At 39.5% G+C, this 22,433-nt stretch overlaps 1 protein-coding gene across 23 annotated transcripts in view; it reads right to left on the bottom strand.

Annotated features, from left to right (window-relative positions):
- The window catches only part of Trip12 (thyroid hormone receptor interactor 12), a 125,754-nt gene that overhangs the window by 96,049 nt on the left and 7,272 nt on the right, over positions 1 to 22,433 (bottom strand). For all 23 annotated transcript variants that reach the window (XM_042678979.1, XM_042678956.1, XM_042678975.1 and 20 more), the window contains exon 2: positions 11,949 to 12,095. In XM_042678979.1, coding sequence (XP_042534913.1) covers positions 11,949 to 12,046 — 98 coding nt within the window. In that variant the 5' untranslated portion in view covers positions 12,047 to 12,095. The remainder of the gene's footprint in view (positions 1 to 11,948; positions 12,096 to 22,433) is intronic.

Genomic DNA, 22,433 nt, shown 5'->3' with positions numbered 1-22,433 from the left:
AGTTCTATTTTATTATATCCATTTACAAATTATTTATGCTCAGAATACTGCCAAACAAACCTCCATAAAATAGAAAACACAATGGTATACTGATAGAGGAAAAGTCCAAAGGTGTAATTCCTCTGCACAATTAATGTACTGTTTATCAAAATGAATACCAGGAAGTAAAAACGTATTTGGAGAGAACAAAGAGGGGCCCAGGAATGAAGGAAAGATGTGAAATGCAGTCATTTTATTCAATGTAAATTATTTAAAAGTTGAACTACATTAACTTAAGGGTAAGGATGGAAAGGATACCACCAGTCAAGAAGCATTACCCACAAGCTGACATGGAATTGCAATCTCTTTGTAGAACTACATAACTGTAACAATAATAATAAAATGGCCTACAGCACAAAATAACCAATTAGGATCACAGTGTTCAGACTAAGGGAGGAACCTAGGATGCCCCCAGGTGGGTTATTTTGACAACTCCCTCACTTACTGAGAACTAGTAAAATTTGTACCTACTTTAAAAGAAACTTGTGAATCTCACGGTAAAATTCCTAACTGATCAGCACTAGGAGTGTAGCACGAATGAAGACAGAAAAATAGAAGCTTCTACAACATAGGTTCCTGAAAACAACCACCATCAAAAACAAAACAAAATAAAACTAAAAATCTACCCAAAATAGTAATAGCTAATGATGGAAATAAGGCTATACAGAACTGGGCACCAGTGGCTCACATCTATAATTCTAGCCAGTAAGAAGGCTAAGGTGAAGATCACAGTCTAAAGCCAGTCTAAAGCAGTTAATTTCTTACAACTCTAATCTTCATTTTAAAAAACAGAAGCAAATTCAGGAGGTGGAGATCTGAGGAGCACAGTTTAAAGACAGGCAACAGGCAGGGCAGGAAAGTCCGTAGGACTCATCTCCAATTAACCACCAGAAAACCGTAAGTGGCGCTGTGGCTCAAGTGGTAGAGCACTAGCCTTGAGCTAAAGAGCTCAGTAACAGTGCCCTACAACGCCCCCCCCCACACACGCATACCCAGCTTGGGGACAGTGCTCAGGCCCTGAGTTCAAGTCCAGCCAGGAAAGATACTGACACACTGGCACACACACTCATTCTCTCTCTCTCTCACACACACACAGACAGACAGACAGACACACACACAGACAGACAGACAGACACACACACACGACTAAACTTGTTTTACATAGAAAGTTCTAATATAAAATTTATCTCCAGCTGGGGTACTCTGGTTAAAAATAATCTAAGAAACACCTACATACTATGCTCAAGAACTTGGATCTGACCCCAAGCATTATAATAAATAAGATTAAAACCTCAACTAACACAGCAATTATTAGTCAATCTTTTTTGTTTTGTTTTGTCAGTCATGGGCCTGAACTCTGGGCCTGGGCCCTGTCTTCAGCTCTTCAGCTCAAGGCTAGTGCTCTACCACTTGAGCCACAGCGCCACTTCCAGCTTTTTTCTGCTTATGTGGTGCTGCTGAGGAATTGAACCCAGGGCCTCATGCATGCAAGGCAAACACTGTACCACTAAGCCACCTTCCCAGCCCCTAGTCAATCTTTTTTTTTTTTTTTTTGGGGGGGGGGGGTCCGGTGGTGGAGCCTGAACTCTGGGCCTGGGCGCTGTCCCTCAACTCTTCAGCTCAAGGCTAGCACTCTACCACTTGAGTCACAGTGCCACTTCCAGCTTTTTTTTCCTGCTTATGTGGTGCTGAGGAATCAAACCCAGGGCCTCATGCATGCAAGGCAAGCGTTCTACCACTGAGCCACCTTCCCAGCCCCTAGTCAATCTTTTTAAGACTTATTTTTGTACTTCTTGTAAAAATTTAAAGACATTTTCAGACAAGCTTCAAAGAAATTAAACAATACAATTCTCAGGTATTTTTTTTTTTTTGGTCCAGTCATGGGCCTGAACTCTGGCCTGGGCACTGTCCCTCAGCTTTTCAGCTCAAGGCTAACATTCTACCACTTGAGCCACAGCGCCACTTCTGGTTTTTTCTTTTTGCTTATGTAGTGCTGAGGAATCGAACCCAGGGCCTCAGGCATGCAAGGCAAGCACTCTACCACTGAGCCACTTCCCAGCCCTGTTCTTTTTGTTTTTTTTTAACAGAAACAGGAGCAAGCAGCTTTGAGATTCTTGTTTTTGATAGTATAAATATTCTGAGTCCCTAGACTAGGTATGACTTGCACTAAATGATTTGTTTAAATCATTTCTGTAAGATTTGCAGGATTTTATTACAAATTCATTACAAATCACTCTCTTCAGTTCATCTATGCGCATTGTTGAGAAAACCATCTATGATCAAATACAAACTACTTCTACATAATACATACATCATTTCCGTAGTTACTAAGGCTATGGTTTCAATAAAGCAGACTATCACCAACTCAGTATTATCAAGAACTAGTACCTCTTGTTGACTTTTATGGATGTAATCTTGACTTTATTCTTAGATAGCTACCAAAGTGAAATCAAGTTATCTCTAGAAGAGATGGGTATCAGTATAAAGCACTTGCTTAGCATGTGAAAAACCCTGTGTTTGACTTCCCCCACCAAAACAGAAAGTTGAAGCCAGACTCAAGTGGCAGAATGCCAGCCTACCAAAATCAGGAGCTCAAACCCTAATCCCCTCAAAAACAACAACAACAACAACAAAAAAAAAACAATCCCCAAGACTTAAAACATTGTATAAAGGAATACATTCTTCCGTGTCAAGAAAAATTTATGTAAGTACTAATAACAAGTAGCTGTTCAATTCCTTATGTCATAGGCTTAAAAATGCTTAACATTGTGCTAAGTGTAATTGTACATATACAATGTGATTCCATCACTCAGGAAAGTGAGGCAGAAAGATCTCAAGTTCAAGGACAGTCTGGATCACACAGAGATTGTCATATGTAAAGCACACATGCACATGCACACATAGATTGGACTGATGACTTAATTTCATCTCCAGGAATGTCTGAGTGTACAAGCAATATACAACATGTATTTTGTTGTTTTATAAAAGCAATTATAGTTTTATCTTCTAAAAATTAACCTTTTCTTTAAAACATTGAAAAATACATGATTTAAATAGCCATTTTTTTCAGTAATCACCATGAAAAACTCATTTTCAATCACTTCTGGAAATTCACTGCTTCCTATAAAATGTACCATTACTCTTTTCACAATAGAATGAAAAAGATGTTTCATTTTTCTGGCCACATCTCTATGTTTAATTTATGGTAATACTAGTCCATAATTTAGAATAAAACCATTTCTCAACAGCAGCACTATCTCAAAGAACACGTGCCTAGGAATAGTGGTGTCATTAGGATTTTGTAAGTGTGAACTAAAAGCAGATTTCAGACAATATATAGAACAATCAGTATGTGGTTAAGTGACACAGCACTTGCCTACCAACTGCAAAGCCATGGATTCAATTCTCAGGTGTCCCTTGACCAAAATATTTAAAATAGGTTTAGAAGTAATATGTGAGCCACCATCTTATGAAAACATGTGGACATGAAACAGTGACATAGATGGAAAAATGTACTTGTAATTTCTTAGCTTATGTTTTAGATAGTTTGTATTAAATTTTCCAAAAATGCATGTGAATAAAAGATTTTGACTTTTTTCAGTTCTCTGTCATTCATGCAATATTTTCAAAGTCTACAAAAATTCTTACAGCATTTAAGTCTATCGTAGTTGTCACAGTCAGTAAACTCTAATATAGATGCAAATACCCAGAAGCTCTGACAAATCCCATCACTGAAGCCAGGCATTTACCTCCTTAAGTGATATTTGGTCATCAATATCTATATATATATATATATATATATATATATATATATATATTTTTTTTTTTTTTTTTTTTTTTTGTTGGTCGTGGGGCTTGAACTCTGGGCCTGGGCGCTGTCCCTCAGCTCTTCAGCTCAAGGAGAGCGCTCTACCACTTGAGCTACAGCGCCACTTCCGGTTTTCTGGTGGTTTATTGGAGATAGGAGTCTCACGGTCTTTCCTGCCCGGGCTGGCTTTGAACCGTGATCCTCAGATCTCAGCCTCCTGAGTAGCTAGGATTACAGGCGTGAGCCACCAGCACCTGGCTTCTATATTTTTTAAATGCTAGTATATGACATTGACATTTCTAAATAGTATGTAGACAATGATTTATACCTTTTCTAATTTCTCTTAAGATGCTAATGGGACACTGTAATGAAAACATTTACATCATACTCAGACTTTGGTTATAATGAATATGCAGAATGTAAACATCTTCATTGTATATATCATAAATTACATTACATACACTGGATCAAATATTCAGTTCACTTCTGACTACATGCAATTTATGACAAAGTATAGAAACATAGTAACACAGTCTCTCCTAAAGGAGGTCAAAGTCTTACAAAACTATGTGGTATTCTACAAAAGATCTTTCAGGAGGTCTACTGAAGTTCCCAACAGAATATAGACTTTACAGACACATTGAATCTACACCTGGCCAAGAAGAACTTTTTAAAACTACAAAGAAGAGCATTTGAAATATGATCAGAGAAGTATAGAGAGGGAACGTTAGAACTTGTATGGCATCTGGAAAATGATATAAATTGCTCTAAACATAGAGAGCCAATTGAAAACAAGGATGAGAGGACAGGCTACAACCAGATAAGTATAATTTCTATTGTCCTTGTGGGAAAGATTATGGTTTTGTCCTTATGATTAACAGTGAAAAATTAACAGTGCCAGAAACATTAATGAAAAAACAACAAGAAACATTAAGGAAAAAGCAACAAATTTATGTGTCCAATGATCTGAGTATACTAAGCATGGACAGCTAAACTATAACATTTTCGTTATTGTAGAAAGAAAAGGCAGTATGATTGAACAGCATCACAACCATGAAAAAAGATATTCCTAAAAATGTTGGAAATTGTCAGGCACTGGTGGCTCACGCCTATAAATCTAGCTACTCAGGAGGCTGAGATCTGAGGATCACAATTCAAAGGCAGCTAGGGCAGGAAAGCCCATGAGACTCTTTTATCTCCAATAAAGCACCAGAAAACTCCCAAGTGGCACTGTGGCTCAAGTGGTAGAGGACTAGCCTTGAGCTGAAGAGCTCAGGGACAGCACCCAGACCCAGAGTTCAAGCCCTACGACCGACCCTTCCCGACCTACCCTCCCCCAAAAAAACATGTTGGAAACTTACACCCAACTTAATATCATTCTCCACATCTGACAAAGTATTGGGTGATAGAAAAAAAATACTGAGGTAACTGGTGGTGATTAATGCAATACTTAGTATCTCTTAACTACAAGAACTCTTATAAATGCCTGAGTAAAACTTAAGATAACCAGAAAACAAACTTTTGCTAACATGCTCATATTTAAATCTGTATTAAACACATATATAACCTAAAGCTTAAATGCCTTGTTCCAATTTTAATCTCTTGTTCCAATTTTAAGTATATAAGATATAAAGGATGCTGACCATACATAATTCCTAGGAAGGAAATGTAAAGCTGAGTTGAAATATTGGACTAACTAAATCTGCAAATAAGCATAGGCTTGAGGCTAAGTGGTCAAAGTAAAATGCCCGAATCTACTCACAATTTTCCTACCCATTCCCCCCACCCCCCCCCCCCCCCCCGGTCAGTCGTGGGGCCTGAACTCTGGGCCTGGGCACTGTCCCTCAGCTCTTCAGCTCAAGGCTAGCACTGTACCACTTGAGCCACAGCACCACTACAGGCTTTTTCTGCTTATGTGGTGCTGAGGAATTGAACCCAGGGCCTCATGCATGCAAGGCAAGCACTCTACCTACCACTGAGCCACCTTCCCAGCCCCCTACCCACTCTTTATCTGTCCCTAATTATATGGAGATCAAAATACCTTAAGGACTAAGATGTTATAGAAGAAAATTTATGACATTTTCCTTTAGATATTCTAAAAAGGAACCTTCCCGATTTGCTTTCCACATCACAAGAAAACAGCCTTCCATTTGCAACAGAAAGCTTAGGATTCGGTTAACTTGAGAAGCATTTATATATTCTTTTTAAAATCACACTGAACCTTTCTAGAAAGGCATTCTTACTATAGATGGTTACCTGAATAAAAGCAAATCCTCAGTAAAGGATTTGAAATTCTGTAGGTGAGCTCACAACATCTTATAGCTTCCTAATACTAAGATGTAAATTCTCAATTTCACATCTAATTAAAGCAAGAAATAAAAAAGGCAAAAAAACAAACAAAAACCTTAAACATGTACAATATTGTTGGGTGCCAGTGGCTCACACCAGTAATCCTAGCTATTCAGGAGGCTAAGATCTGAGGATCATGATTCACAACTAGCCCAGGCAGGAAAGTCTGTGAGATTCTTATCTGCAATTAACCACCGAAAAGCTGAAAGTGGAGTTGTGGCTCAAATAGTAGAGCACTATCATTAAACAAAAGATCAGAGATGGTACTTAGGCCCTGCTGAGTTCAAGCTCCAGAACTGGCGCTCGTACACACACACACGTACACACACACGTACACACACACACACACACACACACACACACACACACACACACACACACACACTAATTGGGCAAGGTGTGGCAAGATTTTCAATAATCAAAGAAATATTCATTTTAGCCAAACCTTAGCTCTGTAAAGTTTTTTTTAAGATGGGATTTGAAGAAATGGGCACTGGTCCTCAAAAAATATTAAGTATTAATCTGACCAATCATCAAAAACTTTTATAACCTTAAGAGCCTACAAACCTATTTTCAGACTTAACTTGATAAAATCTGAATCTTGCTCAAGTCTAATAGGTAGGCATGGACTTATTTTTTATAGTAAAAAAATTGTGAGGAGGGCTGGGAAGGTGGCTCAGTGGTAGAGCGCTTGCCTTGCCTGCATGAGGCCCTGGGTTCAATTCTTCAGCACCACATAAGCAAAAAGAAAAAAGCCGGAAGTGGCACTGTGGCTCAAGTGGTAGAGCGCTAGCAAAGAGCTGAGGGACAGTGCCCAGGCCCAGAGTTCAGGTCCCACAACCAGACCCTCCCACCCTCCCCAAAAATGTGAGGAAAACTAGAAGCCCAAATCTGAATCATAAGCTCTCATATTTAAAATTTCCTCAGGGAAAAACTATAGAATTCCAAAAATTGTTATCTAGAGACAACTGGTCACTATACTGAATTACACTAACTTCTACTATTTTCAGGTTAGAAGCACTCATACTAGAAAGACTGCTAAGAGCATGAAATAGAAAAATGAAGCATGGTTGGTTGAGTAGTAGGATTAAAATTATGTCACTTCCTTTAATTTTTCTGAAGCTTCCAAATTTTCTTTCTTTTTTTTTTTTTTGGGTCAGGTCGTGGGGCCTGAACTCTGGGCCTGGGCACTGTCCCTCAGCTCTTCAGCTCAAGGCTAGTACTCTACCACGTAAGCCACAGCGCCACTTCCGGCTTTTTTTCTTTTTGCTTATGTGGTGCTGGGGAATTGAACCCAGGGCTTCATGCATGCAAGGCAAGCGCTCTACCACTGAGCTACCTTCCCAGCTCCCTGAAGCTTCCAAATTTTCTATTGTCCATATGAACTGCTTTTGTAATAACAATGCTGTAAATAGTACAAAAGCAATCCTAAAAATAAGAGTTGCTATAAAACTCAACTGAGTCCCACCAACATCATTTGAGAAAAACAGATAAAGTACATAGAATAATGAAAATGCTACTGCATGGCCAAGAGGGAAGGAGTAGCCTACAAATACCTGTGCTAGAAGTAGAAAAGGCTAGAAGTATCCCTGAGAGCAAGCCAACAGAGAAGCAGTGGAAGGGAGTGCTTTCCTAAAGAAGAAAAAGAGAACAGAAAAGAGAGGAACAGATCAGCTATCATCCAAAAACTCAGAGGAAAGGGAAGAGAGAAACAGAAGAGGAATAAGATGTTTAGTTCAATTTTGGACAGTTGAGGAATAGTGCTTTGGTGTATATTTTAATCTTCTTGACTATTCCAAAGATTCTACTTTATTATTTTAGGAACAAATGTAAATGATTATTTTAAAAAATGTAAGTAATCAAGTTAGGTGTGATGGGTACATGCTAGTAATTCCAGCACTCAAGAGATCAAGGCCAGCCTGGGTGACCCTATCTTTAAAAAAAAAAGGTGCTGGGCACCAGTATCTTTCACCTGTAGTCCTAGCTACTCAGGAGGCTGAGATCTGAGGATCACGGTTCAAGGCCAACCCAAGAAGGTAAGGGCATGAGACCATCTCCAATTAACCACCAGAAAAAGCCCAAAGTGGCACTGTGGCTCAAATGGTAGAGTGGTAGCCTTGAGCAAAAAGGAGCTCAGGGACAGTGCACAGACCCTGAGTGCAAGCCCTATGACTGGCAAAAAAAAAAGGTGGGAGAGACAAATGACCTTGATTTGAGAGACAAGTAACCTAGCTTTGAGAATAGTCACTGGAAGATTACCATAGAGGTTACAGCTTGATGCAGGTTTAGAAGAAACTATAGTATTTTTTGTCGCAAGAATTACAGGAGGGAAATGTACTGCATAAATGTTTAACTGAATAAATATTCTCTAAGTCCTTCATCATACACACAAGAGCCTGATATAGTCAATAAGGCTGAAATGAAGTTCTGATTATTTTGGTTTTATCAAATTGACTACCTTCCACATTTGTAAAAGAAGAGGTATCGTTCTTAATAAATCTCAAGTAAAAGAATTTGTACTATGTTTTAAATGTAAAACACTCCTCTAGTACCCTTTACAATCACTGTATTTCTATGAATACCTTTACAAATTCAAGCCCATTGGTTCTAGTTAGCAAGAGCCACACAGCAACAAACATTTTTACTTAAAAAATCTGAGCAACAAGAGCCATATGAAGAGAATGAAAATAAGAATTGCTCTCTCCTAAATAATCCCCGTCTCCTCATTCCAAAAAAGAAAATCACTAGAAAAAATAAGATTGTATCATTACTGCTATAGCATAAACTGTAATTTCAGAAATCAGTCTGGAATTTGATGAGAAAACCTTCAAAATTTCTTTCTTACCCTGAGATTCTATTGGCAGAGGAAAAAAAAAAATCAAGGTAAACTTAAAAAAAAAGAAGGTAAACTTAAGACAATCTTCTAATTTTCATTCTTAAAAAGCCAATAGGGTTTGTTTTTCAAGTTGCAATTTTTTTTATTTTTTTGCTAGTCATGAGGTTCAAACTGAGTTTGGGCACTGTCCCTGAGCTCCTTTTTGCTCAAGATTAGCAATCTACCACTTAAGCCACAATGCCACTTCCAGCTTTTTCTGTACTCAATTGGAGTTAAGAGAATCACGAACTTTCCTGTCAGGGCTGGCTTCAAACTGTGATCATCAGAACTCAGCCTTCTGAATAGCGAGAACAGGCATGAGCCACCAGCGCCCCATTAAATATGTAATTTTTTTGGTCCTGACCATAATTGTGCCTGTTCACATAAAATTTTGGGGGGAAATGTATATTCATAGTTACTATTAAACCATATTGCCATAAAGTTAAACAAACTTTAAAAGTCATATTTCAAACAATTTTTAATGTCAGGAATGATATATATGGTTCTAATAAAAAGGATATCAGAAAGCTAAAATGAGACTATAGTGGGGGTGAGGGGGCTTAATGAGGACGAAAAAGGGAACAAAAGAACAAATACAACCAAAACACTCTGTGTATGTGTGTGTCTGAGAGAGAGAGAGAGAGAGAGAAATGAGTATGTAGGGGAAACAACTAGGATGAAGGAGAATGATGGAAGAGGTGACTAATCAAGAAGCACTATACATAGCTGGACAAGTAAAATTGTAACCCCCTTGGGTAAGTAAAAAGGTCCTCTTTTTGGCGAAGACTTTTGGGGTGGTGAAGGGGGAAACACTTTTCATAGCTTCATGAGGGGTTTTATGGGACATGGTCTTACTATATTACCAAGGCCAGCCTCAAACTCCATCACCCAAGTGATGGGATTACAGAAATGTACCATTATATCAGCTCATTTTTTAAAATACATGATACAATAAACAGTAAATATCTTTTTTAATTGTACACCACACTAATTTAAAAAAAGGTAACTGTCAAAATATCTCCCTAAATTTTAGAAACAAAACACTGATAGCATAGCCCAAAATGTCAATTCATTAGATTATATTTATACTAAAGGTACAAGTTTTATTACTCCTAAATACATACATTCACAGATACAGAAATATACATTCAGTTAAAAAAGACTGAGCAGAAATACGGCAATGTCAATGAACCACATTAAGGGGATTGTGGAATTGTAACTTGGTAATACTATTCAAAAAGTAAGTGCCAGATACTGATGTAATTCTAGCTACTCAGGAGGCTGAGATCTGAGGATCGTGCTTCAAAGTCACTGTGAGACTCTTATTTCCAATTAATCAATCAAAAATTGGAAGTGGAACTATGGCTCAAGGTGGTAGAGTACTAGCCTTGAGCGAAAGAGCTCAGGGACAGCACCTAGGCCTAGTTCAAAGCCCACAACTGACCCCAAAAAAGAACAGTATCAGCCAGTTGCTGGTAGCTCATGCCTAATTCTAACTACTTAGGAGGCTGAGTTCCAAGCCAACACAGGCAGAAAAAAAACTGATATTCTTATTTCCAATGAACTACAAAAAGGCTGGTGGAGCTATGGCTCAAGTGGTAGAGCACCAGCCCTGAAAGAATAGAGCCAAGTGAGAATATAAGGCCTGGAGTTCAAACTCCAGTACCAGCACTCACACACACAAAAAAAAACAAAGAAAATAGAAAGGGGCTGGGAATGTGGCTTAGTGGTACAGTGCTTGCCTACCATGCATGAAGCCTGGGGTTCAATTCTTCAGTACAACATACACAGAAAAAGCCAGAGTGGCACTGTGGCTCAAGTGGTAGAGTGCTAGCCTTGAGCAAAAGAAGCTCAGGGACAGTGCCCAGGCCCTGAGGTCAAGCCTCAGGACTATCCAGAAAAAAAATAAGAAAATGGTTAAGATAATTAATGCTAACAAAGTCAAGGCTCCCTCACAATTCAGACAGCATCCATGTACAGTCTAAAACAATGAAGAGGAGAAAAAAACAAAAGCAATACAAATGAGGCTTCATTTCAGTAAAATTACTAAGAAAAAGAAAACACAAAATGGTTTAAAGATGTGTTAGAGAGGGCTGGGAAGATGGCTCCATGGTAGAGTGCTTGCCTAGCATGCATGAAGCCCTGGGTTTGATTCCTCAGCACCACATAAACAGATAAAGCCGGAAGTGGTGCTGTGACTCAAGTGGTAGAACACTATCCTTGAGCAAAAGCAGTTTAGGGACAGTACCCAGGTCCTGAATTCAAGCCCCAGAACAGGCAGAAAAAAAAAAAAAGGTATAGCATGAGAAGGAAAATAAAAAAATAAACAAACAATTACACACCATATGCTAACAAATCTACATTAGGTTGTTGATAAAAGTCAATGACTAGCCACCTGTTGGCTCATGTCTGTAATCCCAGCTACATAGGAGGCTGAGATCCAACAATCATTGTCTGAAGTTTGATGGGAGAGTCAAGTCCATGAGACTCTTCTCCAGTTAACCAGCAAAAATGGAGCTGTGGCTCAAGTGACAGAGAGCTAGCCTTGTGCAAAACAGATCAGGGGACAGTGCCATGCCCTGACTACATCAAGCCAGGACCCACACCCAAAAAAAAAGTCAAAGATTGAAAACTACTTTTTGAACATACTGTACGCGTAACAAAGCAGAGATTTAGGAATCACTTAAATGACTTTTGAGTTATTTGGTTCAAGAAGTCTTACTATTAGGGTTCTTATGAATTTTAGAAAAATTTAGCTTATCTAGGAAAATCCATCCAATTGTAATCACCATTCAAATTTTGACCCTTAATGAGGTTTTTCTTTTTTTTAAGTATTTTTTTTCCATCTCCTTTTAAAAAATACCATGAAATACATACCTTCCTCCTATTGAGTCGTCTTGTGGTTGGGCCCCGGCAGTGTTCCTCTGTGAACGTCGCAGTGACCCCCCTGGATTGTTATTAGGCCGGTTGGACATTGGCACCTCTCTCTTGAAGGGACATACCCTTTCTAGACACTACCATTCACTGAAGAAAAAAAAAGACAAAAACCAAACTAATTAGATATACGTAACACAGGAAAAACATACAGTGCCAAAAATGAGGAAAATATAAACACACACAATTTAATCTGATAGACTTCACTGTCTTCTAACATTGCAACTGACTTAGTAATGTGTTATAAAGTGGAATATATTCATTTCATGTGGTCAAGAATCTAGCAAAAATGGGCTGGTAATGTGGCTTAGTAGGAGTGTGCTTGCAGTGCATGCATGAAGCCCTGGGTTTGATTCCTCAGTATCACATAAACAGAAAAAGCCAGAAGTGACATTGTGGCTCAAGTGGTAGAATACTAGCTTTAAGCACAAGCTCAGGAGCAGAGCGCCAGGTGGCCCACGCCTATAATCCTAGCTACTTAGAAGGCTGAGATCTGAGAACGGAGGTTCAAAGCTAGTCTGGGCAAGAATGTCCATAAGACTCTTTATCTCCAATGAACCACCAGAAAACCAGAAGTGGTGCTGTGGCTCAAGTGGTAGAGCGCTAGCCTTGAGCTGAAGAGCTGAGGGACAGTACCCAGGCCAAGTTCAAGCCCCATGACTGGCAAAAAATAAAGCAGCTCAGGGACAGTGCCCAGGCCCTGAGTTCAAGGCCTAGGACTGACAACGACAACAACAAAGACCAAGGTCAATCTCACTGACAAAAGCAGAGATTGGCTACAATATTCAATCCTCCGATCTTGACATCTAGAGCTTGGAAACTATAGGTATACACCACACTATAGTTTTTTTTTTCCTTCAAATTTTCAATGTTATACCACATTGACATTGAAAAACTGAGGGTTTTTTTTTACAGTGAATATTTTACATAAAAGTAAGCTAATAACGTAACCTCTGTACTGTCTATAATTTTTAACTTTTGGAACAGTTAAGGTGAATCTTATTTGTTCAATGTGACCTTTCCCCGATGATTTCCTGTGGATGTAGTGTTCTTGATTTCAGATTACGAATTTGTAGTTTAATAATTTGCATAGCACTTGTACTCATTTGCTTATTGTAATAGCATAATTGAAATATATCACCGAGTCCTCTAAAGCTTTGCATTATTCCTATTTTACAAATAAAAATATTGTAGTGTTAACATCACAAGCCTATATGCAGTTAAGTAATGGCATCTGGACTTGTAGAGTCTGAGCCATAAATTATACCAGGTACTACAGATCTGAACTATTCACAGTAAACCAAAACAATGTCTAGGTCTCAGGATAAAGTACAGAAGCTAAACACATAGTATAAATTAAATTCAACAGAATTCAGTTTTAGCCTCTGGGTACTGAGGCTTCAACCGAGGTCATCACAGTTAGCACTTTCTAGCTTGAATCATGCATCCAGTTTTGACTCTGTGGAAGGAGAATGAGTTTGGGTATGGGTGTCAGTCCTTGGGCTTGAACTCAGGGCCTAGGCACTGGTCCTTAAGCTTTTGTGCTCAAAGCTAGTACTCTACTACTCTCAGAGCTTTTTAATTAGAGACACAAATCTCTCAGGTTTGTCTTCCATGGTGGGCTTTAAACCATGATCCTCAGATCTCAGTCTCCTGAGTAGCTAGGATTATGAGACTACCACAGGGGACTGGGGGTTTAGCCCAGTGGAAGGATGCCCGCCAGGAGCACACAAGGCCCTGGATTCCTGGGTTCGGTCCTCAGCTCTGGGGAGAAAAACAAAAACAAAAACAAGGCAACGGAGACTACCATGGAATTAAGCCTATCTTTACATTGAAAAGGCATAATCTTTTAAGTTTCTACTATAAGGAAGGAATTGAGAGGAACTGAGATAGAAAGGTGATTAAAACAATCATTGCTCACAGGAGCTTACTGCTCTAGATCACCCTAATTGTATTCAGTATCCTGGATCTGCTAGTTAACCCTACTAAAATCTACAAATTCTTTACATTCAAAAAATAAAATTTAGACAAAAACAATTTTTTGGCTGGGTGCCTGTGGCTCATGCATGTAATTCTAACTACTCAGGAGGATGAGAACTGAGGATCACAGTTCAAAGCAGCCTAGGCAGTAAAGTCTATGAGACTCTTGTCTCTAATAAACTACTCAGAAAAAGCTGGAAGTGGCACCTGGGGCTCAAGTGGTAGAGCTCTAGCTTTGGGCACAAACAGACTCAGAGACAGTACTCAGGCCCTCAATTCAAGCTCCAGGATTGGCAAAAATAAGTAAAAATCTTATCTTCATCTAAGTTTCTCCATTGAATTATAGGTTATCTACTTTAAGGTTTAAGTATTAAAGACAATGCATAGAAGAACCTTGCCTAAACATGACAGCTGACATTTAGTAAAAGCTTATTTTTTTTTCTTCTTTATGGTGCTGGAAATAAAACCTACAGCCTCAAGCATGCTAAACATGTACTCTACCACTAAGCTACAATACTTCCATCAATGTACATTAAGTATAATTAAGTAACAATCTGAAAGAGGAAGGCAGTCATCAGATTCCCCTTGATGAATAACCAACTGAAAAGGAATAATGATCAAAGAAACCATAAAACTATGTGGACCAGCTGAGGAGACCCACACCAATAATCACCAGCTACCTGGAGTAGAAATCAGAGGGATTATGTTTCAAGGTCAGCCAGAGCAAATAGTGAGACCCCATCTCAACCAATAAGCTGGGTATGGCAGTATGCATCTGTGAGCCCAGCTACTCCAGAAGTAGGAAGATTGCCAGTATCCAGCAAAAGCAAAACTTTTTGTCAGTTGTGGGGCTTGAACTCAGGACCTGAGCACTGTCCCTCAGCTCTTCAGCTCAAGGCTAGAGCTCTACCACTAGAGCCACAGCACCACTTCTGGTTTTCTGAGTGGTTTATTGGAGTAAGAGTCTCCAGGCCTTTCCTGCCCCTGGGCTGGCTTTGAACTATGATCCTCAGATCTCAGCCTCCTGATTTAGGATTACAGGCATGAGCCACTGGTGCCCGGCTAACCTAAATAATTTTTAAAACTTAAAAAGCCACAGAGGGGCTGGGAAGGTGGCTCAGTGGTAGAGTGCCTTGCATACTAGAGGCCCTGAGTTTGATTCCTCAGCACCACATAAGCAGAAAAGGCCAGAAGTGGTGCTGTGGCACAAGTGGTCGAGCACTACCCTTGAGCTGAAGAGGTGCCCAGGCCCACAGTTCAGGCCCCACTACTGACAAAAAAAAAAAAAAGCCACAAGAGTCAGGCACTGTTGGTTCACACCTAACTACACAGGAGGCTGAGATCTGAGAATCAAAGTTTGAAACTAGCCCAGGCAGGAAAGTATCCAATACCCAGTTAAGACTCCAATTAGCCACCTGAAACAGTGAGTGGAGCTGTGGCTCAAAGTAGTAGAGAGCTAGCCTTAAACAAAAAAGTTGAGGAACAGTGTCCAGGTCCTGAGTTCAAGCCCCATGATGGACCCTCCCCCATTCCCCCCTCCTCCAACACATGCACACAAAAAGCCCCAAGATACTACCTAAAAAAATAATGTAAAGGCTGGGTGTCAGTGGTTCATTAATGAAGAGACAAGGCAAAGGGTAAAAAGCCTTTAATAAAATTCAAAGGGCAAGTCTCTACAACTCAACTCCAAAAAAATTTTCTACAACTATATTAACACTTACTGAGTAGTTTAAAAAATTCTTCCTAGTAGAGATATGGTAATATCATTAAAGATGGAAAAAAAATCTACTGAGAGGAAAAAATGACTTGTAAATTCCTCTCCCTCCCTCATGGGAAAATATAAGACTAAGTACCTTGTAGATTTTACTAAGATGTTCCCTATGGACAAAACAAGTTCATGTTTGGTAAATGACCTTTAGAGCATACAGAACAAAATGAGGCGGTATATTCAGAATACTCTCAATACATATTCTTGTCCATGCTGTAAGCTCTACTATAATGAGATCACCTATGTCTGCTTTTGGAGAAAAAAAAAAAAATTCCCCCCAGGGCTAGTGGTATTGCTCAGTGACAATTTGCTTGCTTAGCATATTTAAGGCCTGAAGTACAAGCCCTAGCACTGCCTCCCCACCCCCCAAAAAGACTATTGAAGTAATCACAGATTAACACAACCTTTTCCAAACAATGAGTAAGTAACTTGTCATCAATAGTATTACAGCTTCAAGCATATGCTTTTAAGTTTGCTCAGAGGAAAAAAACGCTAATAAATTTAACTCAAAGGTTGGAAAAAAGAAACAGACTATAACTGATGCCAAAAGGGGAAGAAGGCAATGTCAAATGTTTGTTTAAGATCATGTGTTGTGCCGGGCGCTGGTGGCTCACGCCTGTAATCCTAGCTACTCAGGAGGCTGAGATCTGAGGATCGCGGTTCAAAGCCAGCCCGGGCAGGAGAGACTGTGAGACTCCTATCTCCAATAAACCACCAGAAAACCCGAAGTGGCGCTGTAGCTCAAGTGGTAGAGCGCTCGCCTTGAGCTGAAGAGCTGAGGGACAGCGCCCAGGCCCAGAGTTCAAGCCCCACAACCGACAAAAAAAAAAAAAAGATCATGTGTTGTCAGTCAGGCATCAGTGGTCTGTCTGACATCACCTTAGAAAATATCAAATCAACTTAATAATCCATATCAGCTAAGTGTTAAAGAATGATATGGGTTTATATGATTTTCATAATAATTGTCTATCACATTAATTCCTTTGCAATTTTTACATAACTACCATACCCCACAATTAAAAACTGCTACTCATATCCTTAGAATTCAACACTATTCTAAGTTGTTTTTTTTGGCCAGTCCTGGTTCTTGAACTTTGTGCTTGAGCACGTCCTTGAGCTCCTTTTGCTAAAGGCTAGTGCTCTACCACTTGAGCCACAGCACCACTTCTGGCTTTTTCTGTAACTGGAGACAAAATTCTCATGGAGTTTCCTACCCAGGCTGGCTCTGAACTACAATCTCAGCCTCCTGAGGATTACAGGCATGAGCCACCAGTGCTCTGCTTCTAAGAATTTTCTAGTAAATATTTACACACATGCATGATTATGTACCTAAAATGTTCCCTGCAGTGTATCATAACAAAAATGGAGATGATCCAAATAAATCATCTCTGTCAGGGAATAGTTAATAAAGTACACTGTATCAGTTCTGTAGCATATTAATTAAGGAGGCTTAAAAACAAAGTGATAGAGCTGTATAATATACAGCAGTGATATCCAAGGACATAAACAGCAGAACTCCTTCCTTCCACAACATTTCAAGATTTCTTGACAGGTGTCAACAACCTCCACCACGATAGAGAAATAATCCAACTTCACACATTGTGCCAAGTACCATGATGAATCCAACAGGAGAAAAACAGGATGGGAGTAAGAAAAAGGGAAGAGGAAAGGAAGAGCTACTTTGGGTTCAGATTCTGAAGAGGTTATTTTAAGCTGAGTCTTACAGGGTAAGAAGGTAGATATATTTGTGTTTGCATATGAACTTTTTAAGTCTGGAAAAACACCTTAGGTCAACAACACTCCACCATTTTGTGTGTGTGAACTGTAATTCAAGTGGTAGTATACTAGCTCTGAAATCAAGTCTCGGGACCAGCAAGCACAGAGAGGAGGGGAGGGGAGAAATGAAGGAGGGCTAAGAATGTGGCTTAGAAACCCTGGGTTCGATTCCTCCATACCATACAAACAGAAAAAGCCAAGAGTGGCACTGTGGTTCAAGTGGTAGAGTACTAGCCTTGAGCAGAGAGGCTCTGGGACAGTGCCCAGGCCCTGACTTCAAGCCCCAGTACTGGCAAAAAAAAGGAGCCAGGCGCTGGTGGCTCACGCCTGTAATCCTAGCTACTCAGGAGGCTGAGATCTGAGGATCACGGTTCAAAGCCAGCCCGGGCAGGAGAGACCGTGAGACTCCTATCTCCAATAAACCACCGGAAAACCGGAAGTGGCGCTGTAGCTCAAGTGGTAGAGCGCTCGCCTTGAGCTGAAGAGCTGAGGGACAGCGCCCAGGCCCAGAGTTCAAGCCCCACAACCGACAAAAAAAAAAAAAAAAAAAGGAAAGAGAAGAAATTAACATAAGGAAAGCACAGACACTGAGAGAATGGAAATACTAAATAGATACTTCTCAATTTGTGGGAGGTTCGTGTACACTGGTACTGAGACTTGAACTCAGAGATGTATTCTCTCAGCTTCCTCCCACAACAATGTTCTATCATATGAACCACACTTTCATATCCAACTTTGTGCTGATTATTTGAAGAGTCTCTTGGAATTTTCAGCTTGGGCTAGCTAGCCTTGATATACTATCCTTAGATCTCAACCTTCTAAGTAGACAAACAAGTGTTAAACCACCAGCATCTGGTAGATAGCCCTAGATATGAAAAAGGGGTTATTTATTTTTTATGTGACCATATTATTAGCTTCTATTTTAAAGAGTGCTCATTTTTTGAAGCAGTCGAATGTACTAACAACTGAAACTTGCTTCAAAGTAACTGGTATGGGGGATGACAAAGAATGTGTAAGTGGGGGGAAAAGTATGGCTATGTCGCAGACTGAAAGTCCATGTGGACTTTTCCACTGTTACTAGTCATACATTAAAAAGTTAAGACCCAAATGTACATAGATGAAATGGAAATAGGAAACCAGTAGGCAGGAAACTAAACTGCTAGGAAAGGGGTAGATAAGAGGAAAACTATGGAAGGGGCAGCTCTAAGTACTGCTCTAAATATAAATGTACATATTAAATTGCAACCCCTTTGTACAACTATTTGAAAATAACTACATATATATATATATATATATATATATATACTTATTTTTTTTATAATGGCTGGGTGCTGGTGCTTCAGGAATGTAATCCAAGCTACTCAGGAAGCGGAGATCTAAGAATCATGATTCGAAGGCAACCTAGGCAGGAAAGCCCATGAAATTCTTAGCCCCAATTAACTAGAAAAAGGCCAGAAGTACAGCTGTGGCTAGCCTAGAGTGAAAAAGAAAAAGTGTGGGTATGAGTTGATAGTGCTTAATTGGGCCTAACATTAAGCTAAAGCTTATTATACAATTACACTTTTATATCTGAAATCTTTTGTAAGAGAAGAGGAGGAAGGGAGGGAAGGAGAGAGAACTAACGGCACATACCTCTCAGTGCCAAGGCATGAGAATTGAGAGTTTAAGGCCTGCCTGTACCAAAAACAAGGACAAGACCCTATAGATCCAAACAAAAGAACCAGCAACATTAAAATGTTATTACCAAAGAAAACATGCTTTATTTGCAAAGAATCATTCTTTAGGTGTGTGTAGGCCCCAGTAGCAGGGCTTGAAGTAAGACATTGCTCTCACTTGGATTTCCTGCTCATGGCTGGCTCTCTATCACCTGAGTAATACCCCCCTATAACAGTTTATCATGTAATCAGAGATGGAGTATTGCAGACTTTTCTGCCTTTTCTGTCTCAGCTTCCTGAGTTAATATGATTCTGGTATTCCTGACTCAAAGTCACTCTCAAGCCATTTGTTTTATTTTAAAATGTCCATGGAGATTATTTATTTTTATGAGAACAAGTTTATGAATATAAAGCAAATCACCCCTAACCTAAATGTATCAAACTATACTTTGTTACATTGTAATTTAAATTGTGTCTCTCAATTCTAACAGTGTGAGATCAAAGAAAACATGTCCTTCAAAGGTAAAATACAAAAGAAAACAAATCCTATCCTCTACCATTTGAGAAGTGACCACAGTGACACTATATCTCTTTCCATAGTTCTTTTCTCAGAGCCCCCAGTATGAAACAAATTCATCCTCATATATGTTTTAACAGGCTAGGCACAAATTTTCTGGTAATTTGACATGAAAATCACCTAATAGATGTAGATGTAGATGCACCTTTCACCTGTACAGGGGAGATGCTATCTATTATACTACTCCATCCTAGGGAACACAAAATTTTCCCACATATACTTGTCACTTTCTAAATCTGAAGTATGAACTAGCTGTGTCTTATTAAACACTTTACTGAAAACAAACTACCCATAGATAAATTGCAGTAACAAATACCTTTTCATAAATCAAGCACTGGATCTCTTCCTTAGATAAATATACATATGGCAATAATGATACATTATAAAGGATCTTTGACACCCTAAGTAGGTAAGAACTAATGGTTCTCAAGCTTTTTACCCTTATACAAAAATGTCTCAGTTAAGTAGTTATTACATTCAAAACATTAAGGGAGTAATTCACTGACAGTGTACTTAAGCCTAGGCTTAAACTTAAGTCGTAGGCTCAATCCCTAGTACCAGTGAAAGGAACTGGAGAGATGCTCATCTCCACATCAACAGGACTACAGCTACTAGCCTTCTTCAAATGGACACAATCTTAAATTGAACAGCAATGGAAACCTTAAGACTATAGAATATTTTCTTCAGCATTGTTAAAATGTTAGTGAAATTCTCTTGAGATAGTCTTATGAATTTTTTTGCCCTGTTAGCCATGAACTGTGATCCTCCTGATCTCAGTTGATGTTGGGATGGACATGACACTTTTTGCTTAAACTATACATGTTTGCTCATTTGACTGCCAGTACTCAGGAGACAAAAAGGACCAGGAGTTCAAGGGCAGCCTGCAAATTCACAATCCTACTGCCTTCAAAAAAAAAAAAAAAAAAAGACAGTGACTCAGCCTGTAAATCTAGATATTCAGGAGATAAAATGAAAATTTGAATGGTTGAGACCTCACATTGGGCTGGGAAGGTGACTCAGTGTCAGAGTGCTTGCCTTGCAAGCACGAGGCAGAAAAAGCCGGAAGTGCTGCTGTGGCTCAAGTAGTAGAGCAGCAGCCATCCTTGAGTTGAAAAGCTGAGAGACAGCGCCCAGGCCCAGAGTTCAGGCCTCATGACCGGCCAAAAAAAACCAAACTTGGGCACTCAGGCTTAAGTAGTTGAGAACCAGCTAAGCAGGAAAGTTGAGCAAGATCATGACACTGAGTTCAAACCTTGAAACCTACACACACACATACACAGCTGGGCATGGGGACACACAGCTCAACAATACAGGGAACATTAAATCAATGTGTTGCCACTGGGCATCAGTGATTACATACCTGTAATCCTAACTACTCCAGGCTAAAATCTTGGTTTGAAGCCAGCCAATACAAAAGTCCATGAGACTCTTTTTTATATTATTTTCAATAAAACTCCTAAAAAAACCTTAATTGGAGGAGCTGTGGCTCAAGTGGTAGAGCACTAGTCTTGAACACACATACAAAAAGGTGTACTGTCAAGCCCAGTGGCTCACACTTCTAATCCTAGCTACTCAGGAGGCTCAAGATCTGAGAATCACTACCTGAAGCAAGCCCAGGGAGAAAAATCCATGAGACTTCATAGCACTTGCATGGGAGGCAGTCTTGAATTCAAACCATAATACTGTCAAGAAGTAAAAAGGAAGACGCTGCTTGCCTAGTATGCCCAAGACCCTCTAAGTCTTAATGCTCAGCACAGAAGGTAAAGTGAGTAAACAAAATAAATGGGCCCAGTTTACTGTGACATGAACTAGAGGATTAAGCAAATATTCTATTAAAATTTTAACTTGATTAAACTTTCACATAAATACCATAAACACTTCATATCCACATATGGTTCCAAAGGAGAATGATAATGAGAAAAAATACAAATGCTCAGGATACATTAGAGATCAGTATTACATTGGAGATACCTGATTAATTTTTCCCGTACCACCACCCAATTTCTGCTAAAACACAGGCTTTTCAACAAATGTCAAACTTTTACTTGTCACTGCAATTAAACATGTTTTCTTTCACCTTGTTCTTTAGGGACCATTTGCTTTGGATATATACTTTCACAAAATTAAGGACTGAGAAATAGCAGATCATACAATGATTTAAAACAGGAGCCAATGCCGAGCACTGGTGGTTCATTCTGATAATTAAGTTACTCAGGAGGCTGAGATCTAAGGATCATAAGTCAAGGCCAACCCAGGCAGAGTAGTCCAAGAGATTCTTATCTCCAATTAACTACAAAAAGCTGGAAGTGGAGCTGAGGCTCAAATGGTAGAGGGCTAGCCTTGAGCATAAAAGCTCAAGACAGCACCCAAGCCCAGAGTTCAAGGCCCAGAACCGGAACAACAACAAAAGGAAGGCTCAAGCCTGTAATCCTGGCTACTTGGGAGGCTGAGATCTGAGGATCACACAGTTCAAAGCTAGCCTAGGCAGGAAAGTCTGTGAGGTTCTTATCTCCAATTGACAATCAAAACAGGGGAAGTGAAAATGTGGCTCAAGTAGTAGAGTACTATCCTTGAACAAAAAAGCTCAGGTATCTTACCCAGGCTCTGAGTTCAAGACCCAAGACCAGTACCAAAAATAGTAAATAAATAGCCAGGTGCCAGTGGCTCATGCC

The sequence above is a fragment of the Dipodomys spectabilis genome, unplaced genomic scaffold (genome assembly GCF_019054845.1).
Source record: "Dipodomys spectabilis isolate Male_0828 unplaced genomic scaffold, ASM1905484v1 ptg000051l, whole genome shotgun sequence".
NCBI lineage: Eukaryota > Metazoa > Chordata > Mammalia > Rodentia > Heteromyidae > Dipodomys > Dipodomys spectabilis.
Note: the sequence above shows the minus strand (reverse complement) of the source record. Positions and strands in the feature narration are given on the sequence as shown.